Here is a 27,805-nt window from a genome sequence, read left to right as displayed (position 1 = left end):
ATTGAAATTTAACTAACTTGCAAAATAGTTTCATGCAGTCAGTTAAGGAAGAAGAAGACAGGCTACAAAGTTTTGCAATTTTCTTTTAATGGGTAATTAAACAAAAAATGGTTTTTTTTTTCCTTTACTAATATGTATCTGTTTCCTTCTTATTTTCCTAAACCACTAAGAAATTACTCAGTTCTAAAACTATAGGTCTAGATTTGGGATTGATCAAATTTCTCTCTTAGGTGTCTCACTTTCAAAATAAGAAATTTCACATTTTTTCCCAAGATGAAATGATTTCAAATCATCTTCTAATGTAAAAATAATTGTGGATATCACACTTAACTGATATTTTGCTTTTAAAAAAAACCAAATAGTCATAAAAGTTTAAGGGAAATTAATGCTCTACTTATTCCTCCCTTGAGCACTATCATATTTTAATGTAGACAACTACATTTTATTTTTGATAACTTGTTTAAAAAAAAAAAAGGTTTGAATTTTCATAATGGTGTGTTTAATTCTACTTTTACAAATTTTCATTAAAGTATGAATTATATTTTTATAATCAATTTTAATTTATTTAAAATATTATTTTTATATTATATAAGTTTACAAATTATATTAAACAAAAGTATAACCAATTTGAATAAACATTATGGCAGACGATTTATTGTTTTTTTATTATCTTACATTTGGTAAACAATTCAAAAAAGCTTGTTAAATATATTTGGTAAATAACGGAAATAAGTTTTATATAAAGGGAAACAAGTTTATCATTACATCAATTTTTTTTTTTTAAATTTTATAATTTTAAATCCTAAATCTTAAATAACTTTACATACTAGTTTTTTGAATCCTAAAAAAGCTTAATATTTATCTCTTCAAGTATTTTTCATGTGACTTATTACCAAATATATTTTAAAAAATATAAAATTATATAAACTGATGAATTGAATGCCATAACTCTTTTAATCTCATTATGCTTTTTATTTAGAGATTTCTCTAAATTTTTACAATTAAAGAAAATAATTTAAAACCGATAAAATTAGAATAAAATTATGATTATAAATATTGGAATTTTTTTAAAAAAAAATTAATTATAGGATTCAAATAAAATTAGGAGAAAACTAATTGATAGTATTTTTAAAAAAAAAAATTCCCAAAACTAAAACCCTAGTGTCGAAGGAGGTCCTACTAGCTTCCTCATATAAATCTCACTGTCTCTCTCTCTCTCTCTCTCTCTCTCTCTCACTTCAAAACTAAGCAAATAAAAGCTATACACCAAACCAAAAATCCCTAATCTGATACCCCAAATTCTCGGGCACCGACTCACTTTTCCGGACAATTTCATGACCTCTGGCCGGTGATGTCTCCGGCGGTCATGGATGTCCAATCTCCCCTCACTTCCCCACCCCAAATGCAACCAAAACAACAACAATCGTTCACTCCGCAAAACCCTAACCCTAACCCACTCTTCCCTTTCGATTCGGGCTCGAATCTCCCCGAGCAGCATCAAAGTTCGAACCTTGGCTTCTCTTTGCCTTTTGTGCCGCGAATGAGTTCAGAGAAGTCGAATTCTTCTGCAGTTTCGGGGCGTTCGAAGCCGAGGCTTGTGAAGATTAGGAGACAGAAGGGTTCTCAGCAAGGGAAGTCTTCAAATAATTCGGGTTTGAAACCTTTTCAGTCTGTTTTGGAGAATTCTAATCAAGTTAACAATGCTACTAGTAGTTCATCAAATGGGTTCAATTCTTTGGTTGGGGGTGTGGGTTTTGTGTTTGGTTCACATAAGAACAGTTTGATGCCGAATTTGAATTCGGAAAAGGAACAATGTACTGGAAGTGCAGAAGGGTTTGGGAGCTTCAATAATGTGGGTTTTGTGTTTGGTGTCAATAAGAGTAATTGGGATTCGAATTTACATTCAGAGCATAAAGAATCTAGTGGAGGTGTGGGAGAATTGGGTGCCAATGTGGGATTTGTGTTTGGTGCTAATAAGAGTAGTTCTTTAACGAATTCAGACTTGGAAAGGAGACCATCCAGTGGAAATGTGCAACAGTTGGGTGCTGATGAGTTTGGGGAACTCAATTATGGGGGTTTTGTGTTTGGTGCCAAAAAGAGTAATTCAGTTTCAAATAAAAATTCAGAACAGAGAGCATCTAATGGAAGTGAGGGGCAAATGCATGCCGATGAGTTTAGGAAATTTGACAGTGTGCAATTTGGCTCCAAACCTACCACTTCAGTATCCAGTTCAAATTTTGAAGCAAGAGAACCCAGTGTAAATGTGGAAATTTTTGGCGAGGGAGGGGGGACGATGAAAGAAGAGAATAAGGCAGAGTTCAGGACGCTAGATGATCAGTGTTTTGTTTTTAGTGGAGATTTAATGTCAAATTCAAATTTGAAAAAGAACGAATCTCATGAAAATGTTGAGAAATCGGCTTCTGATGTAAGCGGGAAGATGAAATTAGATTTTGGGAAATTAGATAATACAAGTTTTGTGCTTGGTGGTAATTGGAGTGAACTGACATCAAACTTCGATTCGGTGAAAAGTGAATCTAATGAAAATGGAGGAAAATCAGTACCAATTGGCAGCCAGAAGATGAAACTTGGAGCACAATTGGGGCTGTCTGATAATGTTCGTTTTAATTTTAGTGCTTGTTTGAAGAGTTCATCATCAATTTCAGATTTCCAAAAGAGAGAATCCGGTGAAAGTTCTGGGAAATCAGACTTTGAGGATGTTGGAAAGATGAAAGTAGATATTGAAGTAGGTTCTGTTGTAAATAATAAAGACAATTTTGTATTTGGAAGTAGTGTTAGTAGCACCAGTGCTTCTGGGACAAGCACATCACACAAACTCTCAGATGAGATGAAGAAATTGACTGTTGATGATTGTGGAAAGATTGAATGTTCAGACAACGCTGAAGATCCTAATATTAACTCTTACGGCAGTTCTAATCATGTCTTTGTGTTTGGAAGTGACAAAAGCCCCCCTGGTTTTTGTACAGGAAAAGCAAGAACTACTTCATATGAGCAGGTCAAGGATGCAAATTTGAAAGGTCCTGGGAATGCCAGTGCTGTTGAGAAGACGGAAGGAGTCAACTTTAGAACCATTGACGAGAATGTCTTTGTATTTTCAAGTAGTATTTATGCTGCTGGCTCTTTTGGTGGAGGTGAGCGACATGTTATGCCAACCGAAAAGGATAAAAACACAAGTGGGCTAGGAGTTTTCGATGGAATAAAACTGGGGTGTCCTTTTGGAAGTTCTTGGGAGGAGAAACAGCCAGCAAATGTCGATGAGAAGAGCTCCAATGGCCCTTCTGTCAGTACCTCTACTCCAAAACCATTTACTTTTCAGGCAGGTCTAGGTAAAATCTCTGATGGACCTCAAGATCAACTCAACGATGATACCAACCTGAATAAAACCTCTAACCAGTCTTTATTTTCATCCAGTGGGCTTGGCTTTGAAGTACCTTCTATGGGCAGATTTGAGAATAAGGATAAATTCAGCTTCACAAGCACGCCAGTTGGATTAGGGGCATCCACTACAGACTTTAGAACATTGAATAGGGATGCATCTTTTTCATTTACAGCAAATCTGTATAACGGGTTAAATAAAAAGTTAGAATTTTGTGAAAAGAGTATTTCAATCAAGGACAAGACAGGGAAGAAGACGAGGAGAAAGTTGAGGCAGGCTATTCCAGTTCAGCAGCAATCTAGGCAAAATTGTGTGTCAAAAGAAGGCTCCCAACAAAACCCAGACTCTCCTGCATGCTATTCACCCATGGATTTTTCTCCCTATCATGATAACAGTTGTGCACCCTCCGCTGTGAATGCAACAAGTTCTACATGTGCAAGTGATGAAGATTTGGCAGCTGCAAGAGAAGGACCTAATACCAGTGAAGATGACAAAAAATGTAGAGGGAAACATGAAGAAGTTTCCAAGAATCATTATGAAAGATTTGTTGCTCATTCTTCTTTAGAAGAAGCTGAAACTGAATGCAGTAATTTCAAATCTGAACAGAAAACCATTAACAGGGGTGGTGGTGTTGCGGAAGATAGTGTCAATTCAGACAGGAAGAGGGAAGAAAGTGAGTGTGTAAAGCAATTTTGTTTTGCCTCAAGTGTAGAAGATATCAGTGTGAGAAATTTTACCTTCTCTGTGTCCTCTGCACAAGATAACTTTTCAGTGACGAAGCGCCAAAACCTAAAGAAATATAGGATGAAAGTTGGTCATGGTCCAAATTGTACCACTCCAAGTCAAAAAGTTGACACTGTATCTTCCTCTGTCCAATCTTCACCTCTTGATAGTGGTTATTTACATCGGATATGGGCACAGGATAAAGAAGGGGATATAATTAGTTCTCAAAGGAAGGGGGAGAACAAATCTAAAGGAGGTGAAGAACATGACAAGGGGTCCACTGCTGCAACTCTGGAAGCCTGTGAGAAGTGGCGAATTAGGTGCTTCTTTCATCATAGTAGTTCATGAGCTTTTGAAACTACTTCTTTTTCTTTTTCTTTGTTTGTTTTCTAGATTTTTGCATTAGTTTTCAAATATTATATCTGTAATTGCCGTTACACAATTGGTTCTGCTGCTATGATTGTATCTTTACTTTGAACGCATCAAGTTGTTACTCATGTTTGAAAGTTACGATTTTTATCAGGGGAAATCAAGCTTATGAGAAAGGGTACAGGCCTGAAGCTGAGGAATTTTACACAAAGGGTATAAACTGCGTCCTTCATAGTGAGAAGTCAGGATGCTGTGTTGAGCCACTTGTGCTGTGTTATAGCAACCGTGCTGCTGCACGGATGTCTCGTGGAAGGATGAGGGAAGCCCTAGGGGACTGTATGATGGCTGCTTCATTGGATCCCACCTTTCACAAAGTCCAAATTAGAGCTGCAAAGTAAGACTTTATTTTATGCTCTCTCATATTTTGTGTGCAAAATCGACTAGGTCTGAATTTTATGCCTAATTGTTTTGGGGGCATGTAATGACAAATCACTTGATGATCATATCTACTAAGTACTAGCGGAAGGAGGTAACGAGGAAGATACTGTTTAGAAATATCGGGGTCTCTTGAACACAGAAATATTGTCCCAGACTTCATTTTAATCCTGAAAAATATCATGGTAACTGACTGGAAATTAATAAAAGCTATGTACAGTGCTATCTGAAACATCTAAAAGGGGGATTGTTTTTGGATTTGCCATCTGGGGTAAATGTAAACCTGGATTGGGAGAAATCCCAAGCTTGGAAGAGTAGATGGAGCCTAGTCAACTTATGGCTGAGGTGGCTGTGTGTTAAGCGTTACATGAATCATATTTAGCAGTTGGAAGATGAGATCTACCATGCAGAAATATTTTAGTAATCTGGTCCAAAAGACTTGTTTTCAGTGATGGAACTCGTCTCAATGCCTCTTCGTTGGTTTTTGAGTACCACCTGGGACAAATATACCGGTGATGCAAACAGTTTTGCTTCAAGCCCCTGGTAATGTGGTGGATTGGAAAGTTCTGTGCCCCAAAAGATTTCTTTTTGGGTACATCAGAGGTTATAGTTTGGGAAAGAGGGGAATCTTGTCTGTCTAGATACAGGGAAATGAGAGATGAAAATCTGGAACTTTTGTTGCATTTCTATCATTGTCACAGCGAGAGAAATGGGAACTGGTGATGCGACTTTTCTTTCTTGTTTCTTGAAAATCTGAAATTCTGTCTAGAGTTCTTAAAAGCATTAGTTTTTTTATTTAATTTTTAATATGTAAAAGAATTGTTCCTTCCTGACAAATCAAATTTTTGTGGGTTTACACTTTTTTCATTTTTTTGTAGTTTGACAAGGAGTTATCTGTATTTTTTTTTTTTAAAGAATATCCTAAAATGACCATATTTAATTTGGAGATTATGAATACTTTATATCAAGCATCTTATCCGTTATTTAACTAATTTATGTTTGATTGATTGTTTATTTATATTTATTTTTGCATGTTGAATTGAAGTCAATAGTTGTCCACGTTAGATATTCTATACTGTTGCTCCATTTTAGATATTCTATTCAGTTGTTGCATGGATTTCTTTTAGTGTTGTTGCCATTGTGAGAGACTTGACATACAAATTAGGTATTTTGTTATCGTTATTATTATTGGTTTTTGATAAGTTGTTGATTTTATTATGTTTTCTAGTTGTCATCTTGCGCTGGGGGAAGTTGAAGATGCACTCCAATATTTCAGCAAGTGCGTAGAATCAGGGAGTCATGTTTGTTTGGACCGTAGAATTATAATAGAAGCAGCCAATGGCCTACAAAACGCTCAGGTACCGCATTTGATCTTTAACATTGTTGGCGTTGCTCTATTAGGGGTTATTTGTAATGTTTTCGTTTTCTGTTTTTTTTTGTTTTTGCTTTTATTTCTATTGGAAAATGGTAACAAAAACTTGTTTGGTATGTTGTTTTTGTTTTGATAAAAGTGAAATAGATTAAAAAATTTGGAACAAAAAAGGCGTTTTATTTTTAGTTTTTTTTCAAAACAAATTTCACTCCCTGAAAATTTCTTTTGTTTACCAAAAAAATGTTATCTTTGGAAACCATCTTTTCAATTAATTTCTTTGTCAATACAAATGATACCGTGAAAGAAAAATCCATTGAACATCTGTTGGATTAGAAGATTGATATCAAAGAGAATAGATTAATTTAATTTGATATAGAAGGGGGGGATAAAAAACCCCTCAGTGCTGTTCCTTTAAGTGACCATTCCATAGCTTAAAGGTTTTTTTTTTTTTGGGCCTTGTGAAACACAAAATAGAACAAGAAATAGATACAAAAATAAGTTTCTATGGCACATGTTGGAGAAAGGAGGGGGAGGGGACGAGGGGCACGAAGAACCATAACATATCAAGGTTTTGGTGTGCCAAACTGGGGATCATCTTATTGAACCCAAGTAATACCCACAAAAAATCTGTTCTGACCTATTCCAAACAGCACCATAAGTATCTGTTAGAAACTGTTTTTTTGGTGTCGGTCCATGGTTCTGTGCTCCTTGTGTACATAACACTCTCATTTAAGCCAAGTTGGGCAGACATGGTTGATGCATTGATGCCCAAGTTATTTCTCATTTCAGTGAATTGAGATTTTCCTGAAATTTGGAACATACTTGGTATACTTTAAAGCCTCATCTATTCAGGTTCCAAGATAAACTATGTACTCATACTGAAATTGCTACCTTTTTTTTTTTTTTTTTCCTTTCTTCTAGGAATTAGTTATTTTTTAGATATTAAATAGGGATATAGTTGTTATGCTTGCATAGAATTGCAAAAATATTGCACGTAGCTGGACCCCTATTTGAAAGAGAATTAAATTTGGTATACTCTTGGATATAAAGTGCTTTGTCTCATCATGAAATATAGGATCAGTCACTAGCACTGTACATGGAATAGAAGTAAGAAATATATGATATATCTATGTACTTTTAGGTAATCCTTATGTTGATTTGGTTTTATACTACATCGAGACTTTTGACACTAAACTTTCCTTTTGTTCTTCTGCCTTACTAGTTTTTAAAGAGTTTGGATATGAGATCTGGAAAATTCCAATCTGTATTTTGAAGTTTAGAATTCATTTTGAGTTAATCCTGAATTTTTTTTACCATGGTTAATCATTTTTTTTTTCCCTTGTGATTTATGAAAGTTATATATACATGGACAAATGTTTTCTTCTCTCTGTGGATTTAGTACTTAGATAATGCTGTGCCTAACTGTGTGATCTTCCTTACTGGCAGAAAGTGGCCAAATGTATGAATCAGTGTGCCGAACTTTTACGAGAGAGAACTTCCAATGCAGCAAATAGTGCTTTGGAAATAATTTCCCAAGTCTTGTCAATAAGTTCTTACTCAGAGAAATTACTTGAAATGAAAGGAGAGGCTCTTCTCATGGTCTGTACTGTATAACAACTTACATGATTCATTTTTCATTTTTTTCATTAGTTGATTTCATTAAGCCATGAAATCAATAAACTCCTATTTGTTGAAACTTTAATTTGTATGTCTGAATCTTGGTCTCAGCATTGGCTTTATTTTGTGTGGCATTTAACAGCTTCAAAGGTATGAAGAGGTGATTCAACTCTGTGAGCAGACTCTCGTTTTTGCTGAAAAGAATTTTGCAATGGTAACTGGTGATAACAACTTAGTGAATGTGGATGGTCTTGAATACAAGAACTCATCTATAAAGCTGTGGAGGTGGCTTCTGATATCCAAGTCCTACTTTTATCTTGGAAGACTTGATGAGGCTCTTGATTTGCTAGAAAAGCAAGAGCTATTGAGATCTACTGAAGACAGGTAATACATAATTTTCATCATATGCAACTATTACTGGTCTTCTGTTCAAATAGGACATACTCGTCTTCAGTTTGAATATGTTGTTTATTTATTATTTAGGCATGGAAGCAGCACTCGGGAGTCATCAATTCCATTTGCTGTCACTGTTCGTGAACTTTTACACCGCAAGGTATTCTGGTGGCCATTCTTTTAAGTTCATTTTGTCACTGTGAGTTTGAACCATGATCCTATATTGCTTAGTGGGATAATGACACCCTCTAAACATGTGATTTAGAATCTTAGATGTCATTCATAATACTTTGTGCATATAGCATTTACTACTACTAGATATATACCTTAAAAGCATGGTTATCAGAATCCCGATCCGGATCTTACGATCCTACGATCTTACGATCCATTTGGGCACAATCAATCCGGATCGTGTAAAAAATCCCTTATAGGTAGGATCTTTCGATCCTGGTAATGGGATCTTATAGGATCGTGGAATCTCGATCCGAACCCGATCCTATCCGATCCAATTTGTAAGCCTTGTTTTGGATTGTATAATCTATTTTATTGTAAATTTTATATTTGTTATCTACATATCAATTTATGTACTCCAAATTAATATTAAAAAAAAAATAGTTTGAATTTAATAAACAAACTAGGAAACAAACATTTAATATAATACCAATTTTATTCACCCAAAAAAATATAATACCAATTTAAGAAAACTTAGTAGTCTAGAAAACAAACTTAGCTTTAGTGGGGTCTAAGAAGGGTAAATTGATTGCAACTTTACCCTTATTTTTGGAGAGACAATTTTTGTGACTTGAACCCGCTCCACAAGGGATTCTAATGACAAACCTTATCATTCAGTTAAGCCGCTCTTTTAACTTCTCAATTTATTTTCATATCCGACTCTGTTACATATTGTTTCTTCACTTTTTATGCATATTGTAAGTATTATGTTATAAAATTCTTCTTCTTCACCTTCTTTTTTAATGAAATGCAAAACTTTTACTATCGAGTTTTCTATTATGTAATATTATATTTACATTTTACATGGAGTATTATATGTTTCACAGTATCTTCATTTCTTTTTAGTAGAATATAGGCTTATTTTGTGTATACCTTTTAAGAAATGTTTATTTAAATTAAATTATTACGTAATTTGCCTTTTTCAATAGGATCTTACGATTCTCAATCCGATTCTATAAACACCTTTAACGATCCAATGTAGGATCCCAATTTTAACAACCTTGCTTAAAAGGACAAAATCAAACCAGAAAAGATATTAAAAACCCACAAACTAGATGATGGAATCTAAAATGTGAGGGACTCACTCGGCGAGCAGACAAGGGACGAGTGCTAGGAGCAAGGTTGTTAAAATCAGGATCCTACGTTGGATCGTTGGAGGTGTTTATAGGATCAGATCGTAGAATCGGATCGAGAATCGTCAGATCCTACCGAAAAAGACAAATTACATAATAATTTAATTTAAATAAATATTTCTTATAAAGTATACACAAAATGAACCTACATTCTATTAAAAAGAAGTGAAGATATTGTGAAAAATATAATACTCTATGTGAAATGTACATATAATATTATGCAATAGAAAACCCGATGGTAAAAGTTCTGTATTTTATCAAAAAAGAAGGTGAAGAAGAAGAAGAAGAAGAATTCTATAACAAAATACTTTACAATGTACAATAATGCATAAAAAGTGAAGAAAAAATATTTAACAAAATTGGAAATGAAAATAGATTAAGAACTCAAAAGATTAGCTTAGTCGAATGATAAGGTTTGTCGTTAACATCCCTGGTGGAGCGGATTCGAGTCACAAAAATAATTTCTTCAGAAATTGGGATAAAGTTGCAATCATCTTACCATTCTTAAACTCTGCTAAAGCTAAGTTTGTTTTTCTGACTATTTAATTTTCTTAAATTATCACAATATTTGAATGTTTGTTTCCTAGTTTGTTTTTCTTAGTCTATTTGATTCAATACTACTTAATTTTTATTATTTATTTTGACGACATAAATTGGTATTTAGACAACAAACATAAAATTTATAACAAAATATGTCATATAATACAAAACAAGGCTTATAAATTGGATCGGATAGGATCGGATTTGGATCGGGATTCCACGATCGTATAAGATCCCACTACTAGGACCTATAAGGAGTTTTTTACATGATCCGGATCGATTGTACTCAAATGGATCGTAAGATCGTAGGATCGTAAGATCCGGATCGGGATTCTGATAACCATGGCTAGGAGCCGACAAAGAGTAGTGCTGTTTCAGTGGCGGAACGCATTAAAAGAATATCGAAAGAATAAAATTGGTTGTGGAAAAGTGAGATCTTAGGAGCAAGAAACTCCTAGGGGGGCCTCACTCCCCGCTCTCTTCCAACCTTACTCTTCTATAGAGCCCTCGCTCTGCTGCCCTCATCCCCGCTTTGTGCAACTATGAGTGAGATACGAGCCGTAAATTTTATTACCGATTCTCTGCATGGAATATAAATTTATTACCAATTGTCTATAGAGCCTCACATAAATTTTATTACCAATTGTCTATAGAAGAATGCAGGGAATATAAACTCCTATGAGGGCTCTATACAAGCCTTCTCTGCATGGAATATAAATTTTTTTACCAAATGTCTTGACTGCAGAATGCAGGGAATGAAGCATTTCAGTCTGGGAGGCATACAGAAGCAGTGGAGCATTACACTGCCGTGGTATCAAGCAGTATCGAATCACGTCCTTTTGCGGCCATTTGTTTTTGCAACCGTGCTGCTGCACACCAATCTCTGGGCCAAATTGCTGATGCTATTGCCGACTGTAGTCTAGCCATAGCTCTTGATGGAAGTTACTCAAAGGTTGGCCTTTAAAGTGTGTACTATGCGGGGTGTTATCTTATTTTTTGTTTTGTTGGAAGAGGTTATCAAATGATTCTCTTTAATTTTCGTTTTTATTGTTCTTACTGTTCTTGTTTCTGTTTCTATCGTCGTTTTCATTCTCTTTTCTGTTTCTGTCATTGTTTTATTTCTCTCTTTTCCGTTTCTTCTTCTTATGCCTATTCAAGTCCACCTCTACTAGCTGCCTGTGTTATAGGATTCAGCACTGGGCAATGGCATGATTTTTACTTAATAAACTTTTATAGCCATTTCAGCATTTTGAACCTTTGCCTGCTGCTAATAACTCCTCAAGTGTAGGCTTTTTTTGTTTATTCTCATTCATGTGTGGTGTTTTGTCACAAGAGATTTGAGTAGGTTGCTATATTCTCCGCATGATATAGTTATGAGCATTATCAATTTCTCTTTTCTACATGGATTTTTTTCCAAACCCCTTCCTTTTGTAAGCTTCTCTTTATTGGTAATTCTGTGCCTGATTGGCCCGGTTCTCGTGCAGGCTGTTTCTAGAAGAGCCACCTTACATGAAACAATTAGAGACTATGAACAAGCAGCCAGTGACCTTCATAGACTGATCTCTCTTCTTGAAAAGCAATCACAAGAAAAGGTTCAACAGTGTGGCTCACCAGACGGATCAGCTGGCGGCAATGTTAAAGAATTAAGACAAGCTCATCGCCGCCTTTCCTCAGTGGAAGAAAAGGCTAAAAAGGGAATCTCCTTGGATCATTACCTCATTCTGTAAGTCCTCTGCATTTGTGTTTCCTTATGATATATTTTATTTCCATGGACTTGGATTTCTGTTATGGAACTTGATTTATTACATAGATTTTGATTGCAGATTGATACATTATATAATTTCATATATATATATATATATATTTTTTTTTTGTAGTTTACATTAAGTTGTGACTGATGTATCTACATTTTTCATATTTGATTTTCACACACTTTTTGATGAATTTTAGCATTTTGGAATCAGGCTTGAAAAGTTCCTTATTCTGCCCCATTATTTAAGTTTATCTTTTCATTCATTTTCAGATAATATTTTTATGCGTGTTAATTGCAAATGATGTCTGGTGTTGAAAAGATGTTACAAACAAAATATATAAGCACATTTTGCATAATCAACCATTTCTTTGTAAGTTTTTTATTGAAATAAAAAAGAAATCTAGTAATTAACTCATGTTTTTCGGCTTGAGTGTCAGGTGTACAAATTTAATTCTAGCTGGGCCAGCAGCATGGGATGTTCCTAAATCTAATTTTTTTCTAATTCCTATAGTCAGTTATCAGCGTATGATGACAGTTTCTTTTTGTACAATATATATCATGTACTATGCATTAGTGGTTGTCCCCCTTTTGGCACTATTAGTTAACGATCTTTTACTTATATAACTTAATCCCCCCCAAAAAATGGTGCTAAAATATGCAAACTATATGTAATGCATGTGAATTTGACAAGTAGTTCTTTTTTCTTCTAGAAACATGAGCACATACAATTAGAGCATACTAGAGAAATCTGGAATTAACTTTCTACTGTATATTTTATCTAGAATGTTGCCATCTCTTTCAACCCTTACTCTGATGATTCTTCCTGTTGTATCCAAGTGGAGTTGTCACGTTACTTTTGTGAGATTGAAGTCGTTGAGGCTACCATTGTGATTGTGACCTAATAACTCCGTATTGTAAGCTTCTAAAGTCATTCCTGTTTACAGGGGAATTAAACCGTCTGATGCAGCATCCGAAATAAAAAAGGCATATCGGAAAGCAGCACTGAGACATCATCCAGACAAGGTCTTTGGATTTCTTCAGTTGTTTGTTATCGTTCTGTCATCCTTGTCATTCTCTTTAATGAGTTATGTTAATATAGGCTGGTCAATTCCTGGCAAGAAGTGAGAGTGGAGATGATGGACAACTCTGGAAGGAAATAGCTGATGAAGTGCACAAGGATGCTGACAGACTTTTTAAAATGATCGGAGAGGCATATGCTGTGCTTTCAGATCCGACCAAGGTATGCTATTAGCAAGATATGTTTAACTTGATGAGGTTTTCTGTGAGATGTGGACCGGAACCTTAGAGTTTATTTAGCATACTGTGTTTTTAAACTGATCTGCTTATTGTGTTCTTTCATAATCATGTGTATCTGCATGTTTTGGTCTTTCATTCTGTCAAATTGTCTTGAATACATAAATTTATATAAACTACAAGTCCACCAGATCGTTTCAGACTGAAATAATTGGATCATTATCCTCTCCATTCATGTCCTTTCAATCTTGTGAATCTCAGACACAATCAGATATAGCATACATGAAGAATAAACGGTAATCTGACTACTCAATGCTTTAATACCTCCATGCTAAACACTTGACTCATGAATAATAGATGGGATCTGGGGATAAATGTTTCCTGGTAAGCATTCTTGTGGTAGAAAGAATGGTTATTAACCTAAGAAGCACGGACACTTGACACAACACGAATACAACAGACACGCCGACACGGTAATTTTCAAAAAATACAAGACACGACACATGGGTGACATGCACATAAGATAAAATTTTATATATTTATTATATGTTATATATATGAATATATCATTCTAAGCCAATAAATAAGTGCAATATAACTCTAATTTTTATAAATTGACATTATTTTTCTTTTATCATTATTTTCTAAGTTATTTTGTTCAAACTTATAATTAGTTTTGTTTGTGTCTAATTAATAGACACATGTGTTTAAGCAATGGACACGTGTGTCCTCAAAGTGTCTAAAGCGTGTCCAAGTCTAAATTCTATTTAAAAAAATAGGACACGTTTGGATGAGTATTGGACACATGGCGGGAAAGTGTCCGATGAGTGTCGGTGTCCGACATGGACACGACACCAACATGCCACCTTTTTAGAAGTGTCTGTGCTTCTTAGGTTATAATACAATGATTGTGTAGATTGGACGGTCTAATGTTGATTTCTTAACAGGAAAATTCTATGGAATACCTAAGAAAATTTTCAAATCAGAAGGATAAAAATATGGTATAATTTTTGCATTTGGATCTCTTTTCTGATACTTGTCTTGTAGGGGGCATTGCCTCATTAAAAGACCAACTAAGGCATTATCTAAAAACGACTAGCTGCAGTACAAAAACTCTTTCTGCTATGACTAAAAGGCCTTGTTTTCTTTAGCTTGGTTCAAAATACATTCTTGAGTTTTGAGGTTTATTTGCAATTTGTTTCTAGTAACAAAAGATTATCACGATCATTGTGCTGAGTCTAAAAATGTAGTTATGACACTATCTGTTGATTTGTTTCTATTCTTTATGAGTTGCTGAATATTAATTATCATTTTCAATTTGCAGCGTTCACATTATGATCTTCAGGAGGAATTGAGGAATGCTCAAAAGGAGAGCAATGGAAGCAGAGCTTCTAGAGGACCTTCTGATTATTACAGTTCTCCATTTGATGGCAGTGCAAGCAGGCGATATTGGAAGCAGACTTGGAAGACATATGGGAACTCACGTTCTCAATTCTGAGAAGCTGTAGAAAACGAATTGAAGTAACTCTTATATCTGGAAGGTAATTAGTTGAAATCAAGAAATATCAAATTAACTGACCTACATTCCAAAGTTCCATGAATATTGGTGGGAGGTGGCTGGCTACTGGTTTGGTAATGTACGGATGGCCTAATATTATTCTGATGAGGAGTGAAGGGATGGTGGCCTTGCTCTTGTTTTTCTGAGGATAACTTCATGATGAAAGTTTAAGAGCGAGTGAAGATGTAATTATGATTTTGGTTCTAACTAGGGGGAAATTCTGCATCTGCAACCCCATAAAAATTGTGAAAGTGGGTTGGCAGAAGGATGTTTATACAAAATTGTATTATTATACTTTTTTTTTAAATAGATTTTTTTAAATTGGTTATTAAGTGAGGGATGTTTGATTGTTGTAGTCTTGCAATAGTTTGGATGCGAGGGTAAGATGCTGATATTTTTGAGTGGAAGTACATTTTGTGAGTAACGAAAGTGATGAATTCTTGTGAGTAATGAAAGTGATGAATTCTTTCTGTAGAGATTTTCTATCAATTGATAATGAGCTTTCGGAAATTGAATCCACTTTTCAGAGTTTTTTTTTTTTTTTTTGTGTTTTTCGTATTTTTTTTTTAATTTTTAGTGATTTTTTTTAATGTTTTATATATATTTTTTTAATTTTTTAGATATACTTAATTTAAATACGTTTAAAAAGGATAATATTTGTGAAATTTTTTATTAAAAAAAATTCATTAAATAAAAAAATATGAAAATTTATTACATTTTCGTATTTTCTTGTATTCAATGAAATTTTTAAAGATTTTTGTATAATTTTTTTTTAAACAAAAGTGGATTTAAAAATTAAAAATTAAATAATTAGGATATCTTTAAAAATTATTAATAATTTAAAAACACAAATTAAAAATTTTTAAATTTATTTTTAAAAATTAAAAATTAAATGGGAAATTTTTTTTTTTTTTTGCTACCACTGTCTAGATTAGAGTCCCGAGTCTTGATTTAAGTCTGATACTGTCAAAAGTAACTCGAAACTACATCCTAAAGAAAGACCGGACAGAGTCCTAAGTCTAGATTTGAGTCTGATACTGTCAAAAGTAATCCGAAACTCATTTCCCACATAAAGTAGTAACCTCGTGAATTTTAAGTTAGGAGATTATTAAGAGACGGGATTTTTGGAAAGGATATAACTTATCTCAAGTTATCATCCCAATTTGAGAGAGTATTTGGGCTTTGGTAGATCTATTTTGAGACTGATTTCGGTTATTCAAACCATTTATTTTGACTCGTTGAATAAAATATTTATACAAACAATCAAGATCATATGTTTTAATCATATATATATATATATATATATAATTTTTTTTTAAATGAAAGACAAATATAATTTAAAGAATAGCCATCTATTTTTTATAATATAAATTTGATTCAAATATATAACTATCGATATCCAATTATCTTAATTTTTTACATTAATATTCTATTAAACGAGTCCTAAAAAGTAAACGGTTCGGATCACCAAAATTAATCATAAAATAGATTACTAAGTCTATACGCTCTTTTAAATTAAGATATTTTATGCCAAAATAGGACTATGTATACCATATGTTTCGAAGATTACTGCTATGATTTTAAATATTGGAAAATTGAAAGTGTAGATTTCTATGAATAGAATTCTGAAAATTCATACCCAAAAAAAACAATTTGAAAATTTTCATTTATTAGCTTTCTTACTATTTAATGAACTAATTCTGCAATAGCTGGCTTGGTCCGAATTCGGATCCTCGGCTGCCCTTCTCGGCGGCCCTTTCGGGCAGCCCCCAAAACGACGTCGTTTTGGGGGCAAATTTTCAAAAAAAAAAAAACGCAGAGGAAGAGGGAGGAAGGAGAGGAAGAGGGAGGAAGAAGGAGGGAGGAGGAAGGAGGCTGCGAGCTCGCTATCGCAGCTCGTCGCCTCGCCGCCCGCTGTCGCAGCCTCCCGATCGTCGCCCGCCGTCGCTCGTCGCAGCAGCTCCGACCGCCGTCTGGCCCCGCCTCCGCCTCCTTCTCCCCCTGTGATTATGGCCTCCTCCAGTCCGGCCCTTCCCTTCCTCCTCCTCCTCCCTCCTTCTTCCTCCCTCTTCGTCTGCTCCTTCCTCCCTCTTCGTCTGCGTTTTTTTTTGTTTTGAAAATTTGCCCCCAAAACGATGTCGTTTTGGGGGCTGCAGGGAAGGGCGGCCGAGAATCCGGACTCGGTTTGGTCCAAGGACACCGCTGAGTTATCATTAAATCTACTACTACGGAAGCAATTGAAGCTGTTGCAAAGGGCAATTATAATTACCCAGATTTCAATTTATGTCAAGAGATTTGGGAGTTGTCGAATAAGGATTGGCAGTGCGACCTCCAGCAAATCTAGCGTGAAGTGAATGTGAATGGGGCATTTTCTGAAATTAAGGTAAAATAGCAATTTATTTCCCAAACTAAGCCTAATTTGAGTGGATTTTTCAAACTAGGCTAAAACATAATTGTGAACCACGCTTTCACCGTTTTTATGGCCCTCCCGTGAAAAATTTGTAAAATCGTAAAAGCGTGGTTACAAATCACGCCTTTAATTAAGAAAGCGTGGTTACAAACCACGCTTTTAAGTAATTTTTTTTTCTTCAAAAAACATGATTGTGAATCACGCTTTTACTATTGACCAAAGAAAACGTGAATAATAATCACGTTTTAAACCAAAATGTAAAAACGTGTATTCAAAACACGCTGTCAATACAGATCAAAACCAACACTCACACTCTTCTTTCTCTCTCTCTCTCTCACACACACACACTCACTCACTCTCTCTCTCTCTCTCTCTCTCTCTCTCTCTCTCTCTCTCACACACACACACACACACACTCACTCACTCTCTCTCTCTCTCACACACACAGAGGTTAAAATCAAAACTAGCACTCACACTGGTTAAAATGATATTTATAATTAAATTAATTAAATTATATATTTATAATGATTTTTATAATAATTGATTAAAAATTAGAAATTAGATGAGTAATTTATTATTATATTTATATTTAGAAATATATATAATAATAATTTATATTTATATTTATAATTAAATTATAATAATTTAAATATATAATAATAATTAAAAATTAGATACGTAATTTTTATATAAAAATTAAAAATTATATAATTAAATAAGTAACTATATGACTTTTACTACATTATAATTCTTATTTAATTACTTATCAAAAAATAAGTTATAATTATTTAATCTTTTGAGAAGTCATTTATTTTTTACCATCTTAGATGCCTCAGATGGTAAAAATGTAGTAAAATTAACAAATAATTAAATAAGTTACCAACATAAGAACTGACTTATCAAAAGATTTTTAGGCTATGTATGGTTTGATTTTTAGAATTTTTTTTAAAAAAAATTAAAAATTAATTTGATTAAGAAATAAAAAATAAAAAATAAAAAATAATTATCATTTAAGGGTAAAAAATAATTATCATTTTAACTTTTGGGCAGGTTATATACATACGTATGGTTGTTTCAATTTAATTTGTAAAAAATTATTTATGACCACTCGAAAGATAAAAATTATATAAAAATGATTTATATTTACAAAAATTATAAAAATTATATAGTTGATTATTATTGGCTAAGTTTTTAGTTGATTTAATAAAAATTATATAGTTGATTTAATTTGCTAAATTTTGCTAAATTATAAATTTTAACCAGTGTGAGTGCAGGTTTTGATTTTAACCAGTGTGTGTCAGAGAGAGAGAGAGTGAGAGAGAGAAAGAAGAGTGTGTTGGTTTTGATTTGCATTGAAAACGTGTTTTGAAAACACGTTTTAAAACGTGATTATTATTCACGTTTTCTTTAGTCAACAGTAAAAACGTGGTTCGCAATCACGTTTTTTGAAAAAAAAAAAAATTTACTTAAAAGCGTGGTTATGTACAAATTAAATTTCCTTAAAAGCGTGGTGTGTAACTATACTTTCTTAATTAAAGGCGTAGTTTGTAACCAGGCTTTTATGATTTTACAATTTTTTCACGGGAGAGCCATAAAAAGGGTGAAAGCGTGATTCACAATCACATTTTAGCCTAGTTTAAGAATTCCATCTAAACTAAACCTAATTTGAAAAATAGATTGTTATTTTGCCTTAATTTGAGAAAAGGCCCATGTGAATGTGCGCGCGGACCTCATTGCAAAGGATGCTCTTCGATCGAATGGCTTGCGTGAGCTTTTGTTGAATGCTCCAACCGTTTTGGCAGCAGTGCTTGATAACGATAAAGCAGGGGATTTTAGGTTTGTTTGGTTGTAATTTTCCTTTCTTCGGCTTCGGCCCGAGTTTTTTTTTTTTAAAAAAAAAAACACAAATAGGTGATTTTTGAATTCTCGAAAGGGTTGGACTTTTCTCAAGTTATCATCTTAATTTGAGAGGGTGTTTGGACTTTATAAGTCTATTTTGAAATCGATTTTGGTGATCCAAACTCTGGGGACATATTTTCTGAATACCAACACGTGGCATGGTGACGCCGACGCGTCAGCCAAGGTGCCACGTGCCCTGGTAGTTAAGCCGAGGTAATCTCGGAGAAGCCGAGGTAATCTCGGAGAAGCCGAGGTCATCTCCGAAGATGTCGGAATCCGAAGATAAGGGACAAGAGTCCTGAAGCAAAAAGGGGACTTAATTAAGATAAGGATAAACCTCTTAGGGAGTTTATCTCTATCTCCTAAAGAGTCCAGAGTAAGTACTAAGAATGGAGTTCATAGAAGTCATACTTCTAGTTGGACTTGGATTGAGTATATTATAAAAGAGAGGCACCCCCGTGGGTCTAAGGTACGTAATTCATACTTTGAGTATTCAGTTTAATACCTGATTATCCTTGAGAAACATACTGACTTGATCGTCGGAGTGCCCCCGGGTGGACGAACCACCGCCGGAGCTTTTCCTTTCTGTTACAGGTTGCTGGAGCCATCTATTCTGCCGGTGCTTTGCTGCTGATCACTAAACGGGCAGTGTGGTCAGATTTTTACCCACACAATTTGGCGCCGTCTGTGGGAACGAAGGAAGAATAGATGGCCAGTAACGGACAGCAGGAAAATATCGGGGACGACGCTCCCACTGGGAATGGCAGACCAATTGGCCTCGACATTGAAGGAGACAACCACAATTCAGAAGCCCGTGGCCAGGACCACAGAGAAAACGACGTAAACCTGGAAGGCGACACGTCAAAAAGAACAAACCAAGGAACGTACTACAATGAAGATAACCTCCAGATATGGAGGGACAGGTGCCTACGGAGGGATGAGGAAGTAAAAGAGTTGGCGGACAAGTTGGCAGACCTTCAGTCAGTCGTCAACTTCATGATGCAAAACAATGTAATGCAGCCACCATACCCGCTGCAAGATACGCCGATACCAGCGACCAATACCCAAAAGGGCGGAAGAAAAACAATCCCCGAGGTTCCTCAGCATACCAGGAGCGGAAGGCACTCTCACCAGCCTTCCAGGGAAGTCGGGCGAGAAAAGCCGAGGCAAGAAGAGTCCCGAAGGACGCAACACATGAAGAATCCAGACCCCAAAGAACATCGACATGTTCAGGGGCAAATACTCCACTTTGACACAACCCATGAAGAAAGACCCAAACGGACCCACCTCGAGGCCGAAAGCAGTGTGCCAAAAAGGTTAAAATCCAGAGACAGCTGAGCTCCAGGGAGGAGCAGAGAAGACCTAAGGGACTACCTCAAAAGGAGGCAGCAGAACGCGGAAGCCGAGGTAAACTCTCCAGTAAAACCGAAGACAGCCTTCTCGGTGGAACTGGACAAATTCGAACCACCCAAAAGATTCAGTATGCCGAGGTTTCAAATCTATGATGGTAAGTCAGATCCAAACTTTCATGTTGGACTGTACCTAAATTCAATGGCATTATATAACGGGAACGAGCCGTTGCTCTGCAAAGTATTCCCCTCATCCTTTGGGGAAATTGCATCTGATTGGTTCCATAAGTTACCAAAAGGAAGCATAAAGACATGGGAAGGCTTGGCCGAGATGTTTGTGGCCAGGTTCGTGACCAACAAGCTACAACCCCTGAGGGTTGATGCCTTGATGGCTCTAAGAATAACCAAGGAAGAAGGCCTTAGGGCCTATGCGAAGAGGTACTACGAGGTGTTCAACCGAATACCTGAATGCAACTAGGAAGTAGCAGTCGTGTCTTTCAAGAACGGCCTGAAAGATGACTGCCCACTACGGAAGTCTTTGGCAAAAACATTGCCAAAAAGCATGGAAGAACTCATGGCAAGAATTGAGAAATACGCCAGGGCCGAGGAAGATACGTCGGGAAACAAAGAGGTGAAGCAAGAAAAAGGAAACGGCTCGCCAAAGCGAGGCCGAGTCAACAATGGACCCACCAGACAAGAAATAGAATTAAGAAATAAACAGGCGGTAACCACGGTATTCCGGATCCCAATCCATAAAATCTTGGATCGGATTCGAAATCAACCATATTTCAGGGCTCCGGACAGAGCACCAGGGGAATTCATGGGAAGAAACGTCGGCAGACGTTGCGCCTACCACAATGAAGAAGGGCATCCAACTCAAGGTTGCAGAGCCTTAAAAGCACACTTAGAGGATCTAGTAAGGCAAGGCCTTCTGAGGGACCTGGTCGATGAGGCCAGAACAAGGGAAGAACAGGCAAGGTTGCCTCAAGCACCAGCAGCACCCCCTCCCCCAGCACAGCTACCACAGGCAGGAGAACCAAGGGTGGTCAATGTGATCCACTCAAGGGTCAACGAAAACGAGGTCAGAGGAGAAACCCAGAGGGTAAGACATTTACAGCATATCTACCAAGTTGGGGACAAGAGACATCGGCCAGAAGAATGCCAAGGGCCAATGATAGCCTTTACCGAAGCCGACCTAGAATTGGTCCAACATCCGCATAATGATGCCTTGGTAGTATCCCTCCAGGTTGGGGAATGCCAAGTAAAACGCATCCTAATAGACCAAGGCAGCTCCTGTGATATCATGTACGTCAGATGTTACAAAGAGCTAGGCCTTCACCCCGATGACCTAGAGCAATCCAGCGGCCCGATGGTCGGCTTTAATGGAACGCCGATATGGCCACTGGGGGCAACAAGCTTGGAGGTACAAGCCGGCACTAAGAAGATCAGGACAGAATTCCTGGTCATTGACACACCCTCGCCATACAACATCATCCTTGGAAGACCGTGGTTGCATGCTATGGGGGCAGTTCCCTCAACGTTGCATCAACTACTCCGGTTCCCTACAGAGCATGGGATTGAAGAAGTCAGAGGGGATCAACTACAAGCCAAAAATTGCTCCATGGCAGCAATAAAGTCCACCTGTAGTATACGGGAGCCAAAGAAAGCAGAAGTTGAAGATGAGGACATAGAAGTCCTGGAAGATGTTGGGAAAGAACCAGCCGAGAAAAGCGAAGAGGCGCTAAAAAAAATCCTCGTCCAGGAGGGCGACGAAGAACGATTTTTTCTTCTCGGCTCCGGCTTAGCCAGAGAAGAGGAAAAGGAACTGGAAGATTTTTTAAGGACAAACATAGAGGCGTTCGCCTGGACACCCTATGAAATGCCTGGCATTGACCCCGAGGTCACTTGCCACAGTCTGAACGTCGACAGATCGGCAAAACCAGTGATTCAACGAGCCAGAAGGCCGACGTTATTGCACGTCGAAGCAGTGGAGGAAGAGGTAGACAAACTCCTTGAAGCCAGGGCCATTCGAGAAGTTCAGTACCCAACGTGGCTGTCCAACACAGTAGTAGTAAAAAAGAAGAATGGCAAGTGGAGGGTTTGTGTAGATTTTACCAGCCTCAACAAAGCTTGCCCCAAGGACAGCTTCCCTCTGCCCAAAATCGACCAACTGGTAGACGCCACTTCGGGACACGAAAGGATGAGTTTTTTAGACGCATATAGAGGGTACCACCAGATTGCTATGTACCCTCCAGATGAGGAGAAGACCGCGTTCATCACCCCGAAAGGCCTGTACTGTTACAAGGTAATGCCTTTTGGGCTGAAAAACGTAGGAGCAACCTATCAGAGGTTAGTAACAAAGATGTTTAAACATCTGATCGGCAAAACAGTAGAAGTTTACATCGATGACATGGTCGTAAAAACCAAGGAGTCAAAAGGTCATCTTGCCGACCTAAAAGAGGTCTTTGACATACTCAAAAGATATCGGCTCCGACTCAACGCCGCAAAGTGTGCCTTCAGAGTTGGGTCAGGTAAATTTCTAGGCTATTTGGTAACAAGAAAGGGCATAGAGGCCAGCCCAGACCAAATCAAGGCCATCCTGGAGCTACAGAGCCCAACATCGGCAAAGCAAGTCCAAATGCTCACTGGAAGGGCCGCAGCCCTGAACCGATTCATCAGTAGAAGCTCAGACAAGTGCAGACCCTTCTTTAACCTGGTGAAAAAAGCCACAGACTTCCTATGGACAGAAGAATGTGAAGCTGCCTTAGCCGACCTAAAAAAGTACCTGACCACAACCCCGGTCCTTTCTAACCCAGTCCCAGGGGAGGAATTGTTTTTGTACTTAGCAGTCTCCGAACACGCAGTCAGTGCAGTGCTAATCCGAGAGGAAAAAGGGGAGCAAAAGGCTGTCTATTATGTAAGTAAGACTTTGGCAAATGCAGAAACAAGATACCTACCACTGGAAAAATTAATGCTAGCCCTGGTAATGGCCTCAAAGAAATTAAGCCACTACTTTCAAGCACACAAGATTGTGGTTCTAACAGAGCACCCATTGAAGTCCTTATTACATCAAGGAGACTTAACAGGAAGGATAGCAAAATGGGCAGTAACACTGGGCCAGTTTGACCTGGAATTCAGGCCAAGAACAGCAATAAAAGGCCAAGTTTTGGCCGACTTCGTCGCAGAACTCACACCTGAAGCCATCACACCTCAGGCTCCGTCGAGCCGAGATGAGCATCACCCCGACAAACAAAAAGAAACCCAGTCAAAAACAAAACAGCAAGAGAAAGAAAAGCTCAGACCATGCAGCATCTACATCGGCGATTCATTCAGACTATTCGTCGATGGAAGTTCAAACCGCCAGGGAGCAGGGGCAGGAGTACTGCTGATATCTCCAGATGGAGAAATAGTAGAACAGTCCATCCGTCTGGGGTTCAAAGCCTCCAATAATGAAGCAGAATATGAGGCATTAATTGCAGGACTAAAGCTAGCAGCAGCAGCAGAGGCAGACGAGGTAATTGTTTTTTGTGATTCGCAATTAATTATTAACCAGTCAACAGGAGAATTTGCAGCCAGAGACGAAAGAATGTCGGCATATGCAAAGGAAGTCATCCGACTGGCGGCCCTATTCCAGAACTGCAGATTACTCCAAGTAAGCCGAGATGACAACACCCACGCCGACGCGTTAGCCAACCTGGCCAGCTCAATTCAAACTGGAAAAACAAGGACAATTATGATCGACTACATGTCGGCCCCGAGCATAGATAAACAAAACATCGACCAAGAAGCAATGTGCGTAGGCTTTGGACCAAGTTGGATGGATGCAATCATTGCATTCCTAAAAGAGGGGAAGCTGCCAGCAGACCATAAAGAAGCACATAAAATTAGGCTGAAATCGGCCAGATTCAGTCTAACAGCGGAAGGCCATCTCTACAGGAGGTCCTTCACTGGACCACTTTTAAGGTGCGTACACCCTTTACAGGTTGAAGATTTTCTTTATGAGATTCATGAAGGAATTTGTGGAAGCCATACTGGGGGCAGATCGTTAGCCCATAGGGCCATTACCCAAGGGTATTGGTGGCCCTACATGCAAAAGGATGCCGAAGCCTATGTAAAGAAGTGTGAGCAATGTCAAAAGTTTGCACCTCTGATACATCAGCCAGCTGCCGACCTAAACCCAGTATCCAGCCCTTGGCCGTTTGCCCAATGGGGCATGGATCTGGTTGGACAACTTCCCCAAGCAACTGGGCAAAGAAAATATTTACTAGTAGCAACAGACTACTTCACAAAATGGATAGAGGCAGAACCTCTTGCCAAAATCCGAGATGTGGATGTCAAGAATTTTATCTGGAGAAACATAATCACCAGATTTGGGATTCCAAGAGCAATAGTTGCCGACAACGGAACACAGTTCGACAGCAAACTTATCAAAAACTTTTGTGCAAAATTCAAGATCAAGAACTATTTCTCAACCTCAAGTTTTCCTCAAAGCAATGGGCAAGCAGAGGCGTCCAACAAAGTAATCCTAGATGGAATAAAGAAGAGGCTCTAGGCAGCAAAAGGAAAGTGGGTAGACGAGCTGCCCAACGTACTTTAGGCATATCGGACCACGCCGAGAAGATCAACAGGAGAATCCCCCTTTGCCATGGCCTATGGCACAGAAGCAGTCATCCCATTGGAGATCGGCATCCCAGGGATCAGAACCCAGGGAGTAGAGAATGGCACCAATGACATACTCTTAGCCCGAGACCTGGATTTACTAGAAGAACGAAGAGAGAAGGCTGCAATTCAGCTTGCAGTATACCAGCAACAACTTGCCAGAACTTACAACAAGAAGGTTAATCCAAGGGATTTTCAAGTTGGCGACTTAGTCCTAAGAAAAGTCGTCGGGAACAAGAAGGATCCCAGGGAGGGCAAGCTTGGCCCAAACTGGGAAGGACCCTACAGAGTTACTTCAGTATTAGGCAATGGAGCATATCGGCTTGAAGACAATGAGGGCAAAGCATTGCCCAGACCTTGGAATACTTGTAATTTGAAATTCTTCTATCATTAGATAAACATCATTGTTTGGCCGATATTATCAATAAAGTCTTTTCAGAATTCTCTCAACATGTATGATTGATGTTTATTGAAGACATATCAAACTCAGGCAAACTAAGCCGATGTTATTCCTTAATTCACTTGTTGAAATTTGTAGCAATTTACAAGTTGGAATTAAGCTGATTCCTTATCTTCACTTGTTGAAATTTGTAGCAATTTACAAGTTGAAGTTAAGCCGATGTTATTCCTTGATCCACTTGTTGAAATTTGTAGCAATTTACAAGTTGGAATCAAGCTGATTCCTTATCTTCACTTGTTGAAATTTGTAGCAATTTACAAGTTGAAGTTAAGCCGATGTTATTCCTTGATCCACTTGTTGAAATTTGTAGCAATTTACAAGTTGGAATCAAGCTGATTCCTTATCTTCACTTGTTGAAATTTGTAGCAATTTACAAGTTGAAGTTAAGCCGATGTTATTCCTTGATCCACTTGTTGAAATTTGTAGCAATTTACAAGTTGGAATCAAGCTGATTCCTTATCTTCACTTGTTGAAATTTGTAGCAATTTACAAGTTGAAGTTAAGCCGATGTTATTCCTTGATCCACTTGTTGAAATTTGTAGCAATTTACAAGTTGGAATCAAGCTGATTCCTTATCTTCACTTGTTGAAATTTGTAGCAATTTACAAGTTGAAGTTAAGCCGATGTTATTCCTTAATTCACTTGTTGAAATTTGTAGCAATTTACAAGTTGGAATTAAGCTGATTCCTTATCTTCACTTGTTGAAATTTGTAGCAATTTACAAGTCGAAGATAGGCCGAGGTTATTGCTTAAGTTCTCATAGCAATATGTGGGTTACCCTAGAGAAGATGCTTAACACTTGTTGAAATTTGTAGCAATTTACAAGTTTATGTTAAGCCGACGTATGATCACCCGCTGATTTATACAGAAAATTAATGGGTTGAAGCAAAGGTCAAGTATATTGTTTAAACACTTGTTGAAATTTGTAGCAATTTACAAGTAGGTTAGAACGAAATCACTGTTTAAATACTTGTTGAAAACTTGAAAAGAAGATAGCAAAAGTATACATTGAGTAGTATATACTTGTCAAAATTTATGCAAGGTTTGCAGGTCAGTATCTTGCCGAAGTAAAAGCTTTGCAGTTATACCCGAGGTATGTAACCCCGAAAAAAGTGCACAAAGAAAGCAGAATGAGAAAGCATGCAAAAATTTCTAAGTATAGAACTACGCAGAAGCAAACAACAGAACATCATAAGATTGAAATATCCATAGCAAGAACAGTTGCAATTACATACTGAAAAAGGCACATCGGCCATAAGAAGGAATATACATTGTCCAGGAATTGAAAGAAAAAACAAAGTCCAAAATCCAGAAAAGAAAGAAGGGAAAGTCAAGACTCGTGAACATCAGCAGCAGCAGGAACTGGAACCTCGGATGATTCAGCTGGAATCTCCTCGGCCACCTTCTCCGCGTGTATTTCGGCATCTATCTCTGCCAAAGTTGTGTCAAGACTTCTTTCAGTCAGAAGGAGGTCAGATGGTAGACACCCTGGAACAGACTCCTTGGACACTTCCTCAGCCTCATCACCCACTTCATCTTGAGTTAAGTCCAAGACTTGTTCAGCTGGAGGAGTGGACCTGACTTCGGTACCAGTCTTGGACTTCCTCACTAAAGCTTCCTCAACATTTTTCTCTTCGTCTTCACCCTCAGCCTCTACCTCGGTCTCTGATTCATCTTCAGTCTGACTTGGAGGAGGAAATGGTAGAGGAATAGCGTCGGCCTGGCGCAATGGCGAGTCAGCCGGAAGATCAAGCTTCTTTATCAGGGACATCCAACCAAGGGAAAATCCCCTGTTGCATGCCTGCCTGACTTGAAGTTTGTAGTCTTCTGCAACGTCGGCCATGCCTTGAGCATAGGCCTTTTCATCGGCCTCTTTGACTTCGGCCTCCTTGGTGGCCAGAGCTTGTTGAAGTTCTTTTTGCGCTTGGACCTTCTGAGCCTCGGCCTCCCTTTTCTCGGCTTCAGCTACTTTTTTAACGGCTTCAGCAGCTTCGGCCTTTTCAAGAGCTAAGGTTTGGTTCTTCGTTGCAGCCTCGGCTTGATCCTCTAGTTTTTTCATTTTTACTTCAAGGGCCCTTAATTCTCTCTTCATTGAAGCTGCTTCCCTCTTCATATCAACCAATCTTTGACGATTCTCAAAGGATTGCATTGAAAATGAATGGGCATGTTGGATAGCCTGAATAAAAACAGAAGTATCAGAAAATTTTCTCAGAAAGAAAAAGAAGAAAGAAACACAAATACAAACAGAAATAACTT

General features: G+C 37.4%; 1 protein-coding gene across 2 annotated transcripts; it reads left to right on the top strand.

Annotated features, from left to right (window-relative positions):
• The first annotated feature begins 4 nt into the window (after nt 1-4).
• LOC114264980 (uncharacterized) lies at nt 5-15,246 on the top strand. Of its 2 annotated transcripts, none has more exons than XR_014343085.1 (11): nt 5-4,437; nt 4,641-4,880; nt 6,150-6,279; nt 7,740-7,892; nt 8,053-8,294; nt 8,394-8,463; nt 10,960-11,159; nt 11,692-11,930; nt 12,905-12,983; nt 13,060-13,200; nt 14,539-15,246. XR_014343085.1 is itself a non-coding variant. In XM_082893204.1 (11 exons), the coding sequence occupies exons 1-11, from the start codon at nt 1,352-1,354 to the stop codon at nt 14,710-14,712; spliced, it is 4,761 nt and encodes a 1,586-aa protein (XP_082749330.1). In that variant the 5' UTR covers nt 5-1,351; the 3' UTR covers nt 14,713-15,246. The 2 variants fall into 2 exon arrangements, 1 of the variants encoding a protein (XP_082749330.1); XM_082893204.1 differs by having other exon boundaries at nt 10,953-11,159.
• Nucleotides 15,247-27,805: the final 12,559 nt, after the last annotated feature.

Source organism: Camellia sinensis, chromosome 10 (genome assembly GCF_055761805.1).
Source record: "Camellia sinensis isolate YWXY chromosome 10, ASM5576180v1, whole genome shotgun sequence".
NCBI lineage: Eukaryota > Viridiplantae > Streptophyta > Magnoliopsida > Ericales > Theaceae > Camellia > Camellia sinensis.
The sequence above is the reverse complement of the archived record's forward strand: the minus strand, read 5'-3'. Positions and strand labels throughout refer to the sequence as shown.

Bases quoted from the DNA above. Each gene is read 5' to 3' on its own strand.
- LOC114264980 (XM_082893204.1), top strand. From the start codon at position 1,352: ATGTCTCCGGCGGTCATGGATGTCCAATCTCCCCTCACTTCCCCACCC. The intron at 11,931-12,904 runs GTAAGTCCTCTG...TCCTGTTTACAG, and splicing joins TTGGATCATTACCTCATTCT to GGGAATTAAACCGTCTGATG. The intron at 12,984-13,059 runs GTCTTTGGATTT...ATGTTAATATAG, and splicing joins TGAGACATCATCCAGACAAG to GCTGGTCAATTCCTGGCAAG.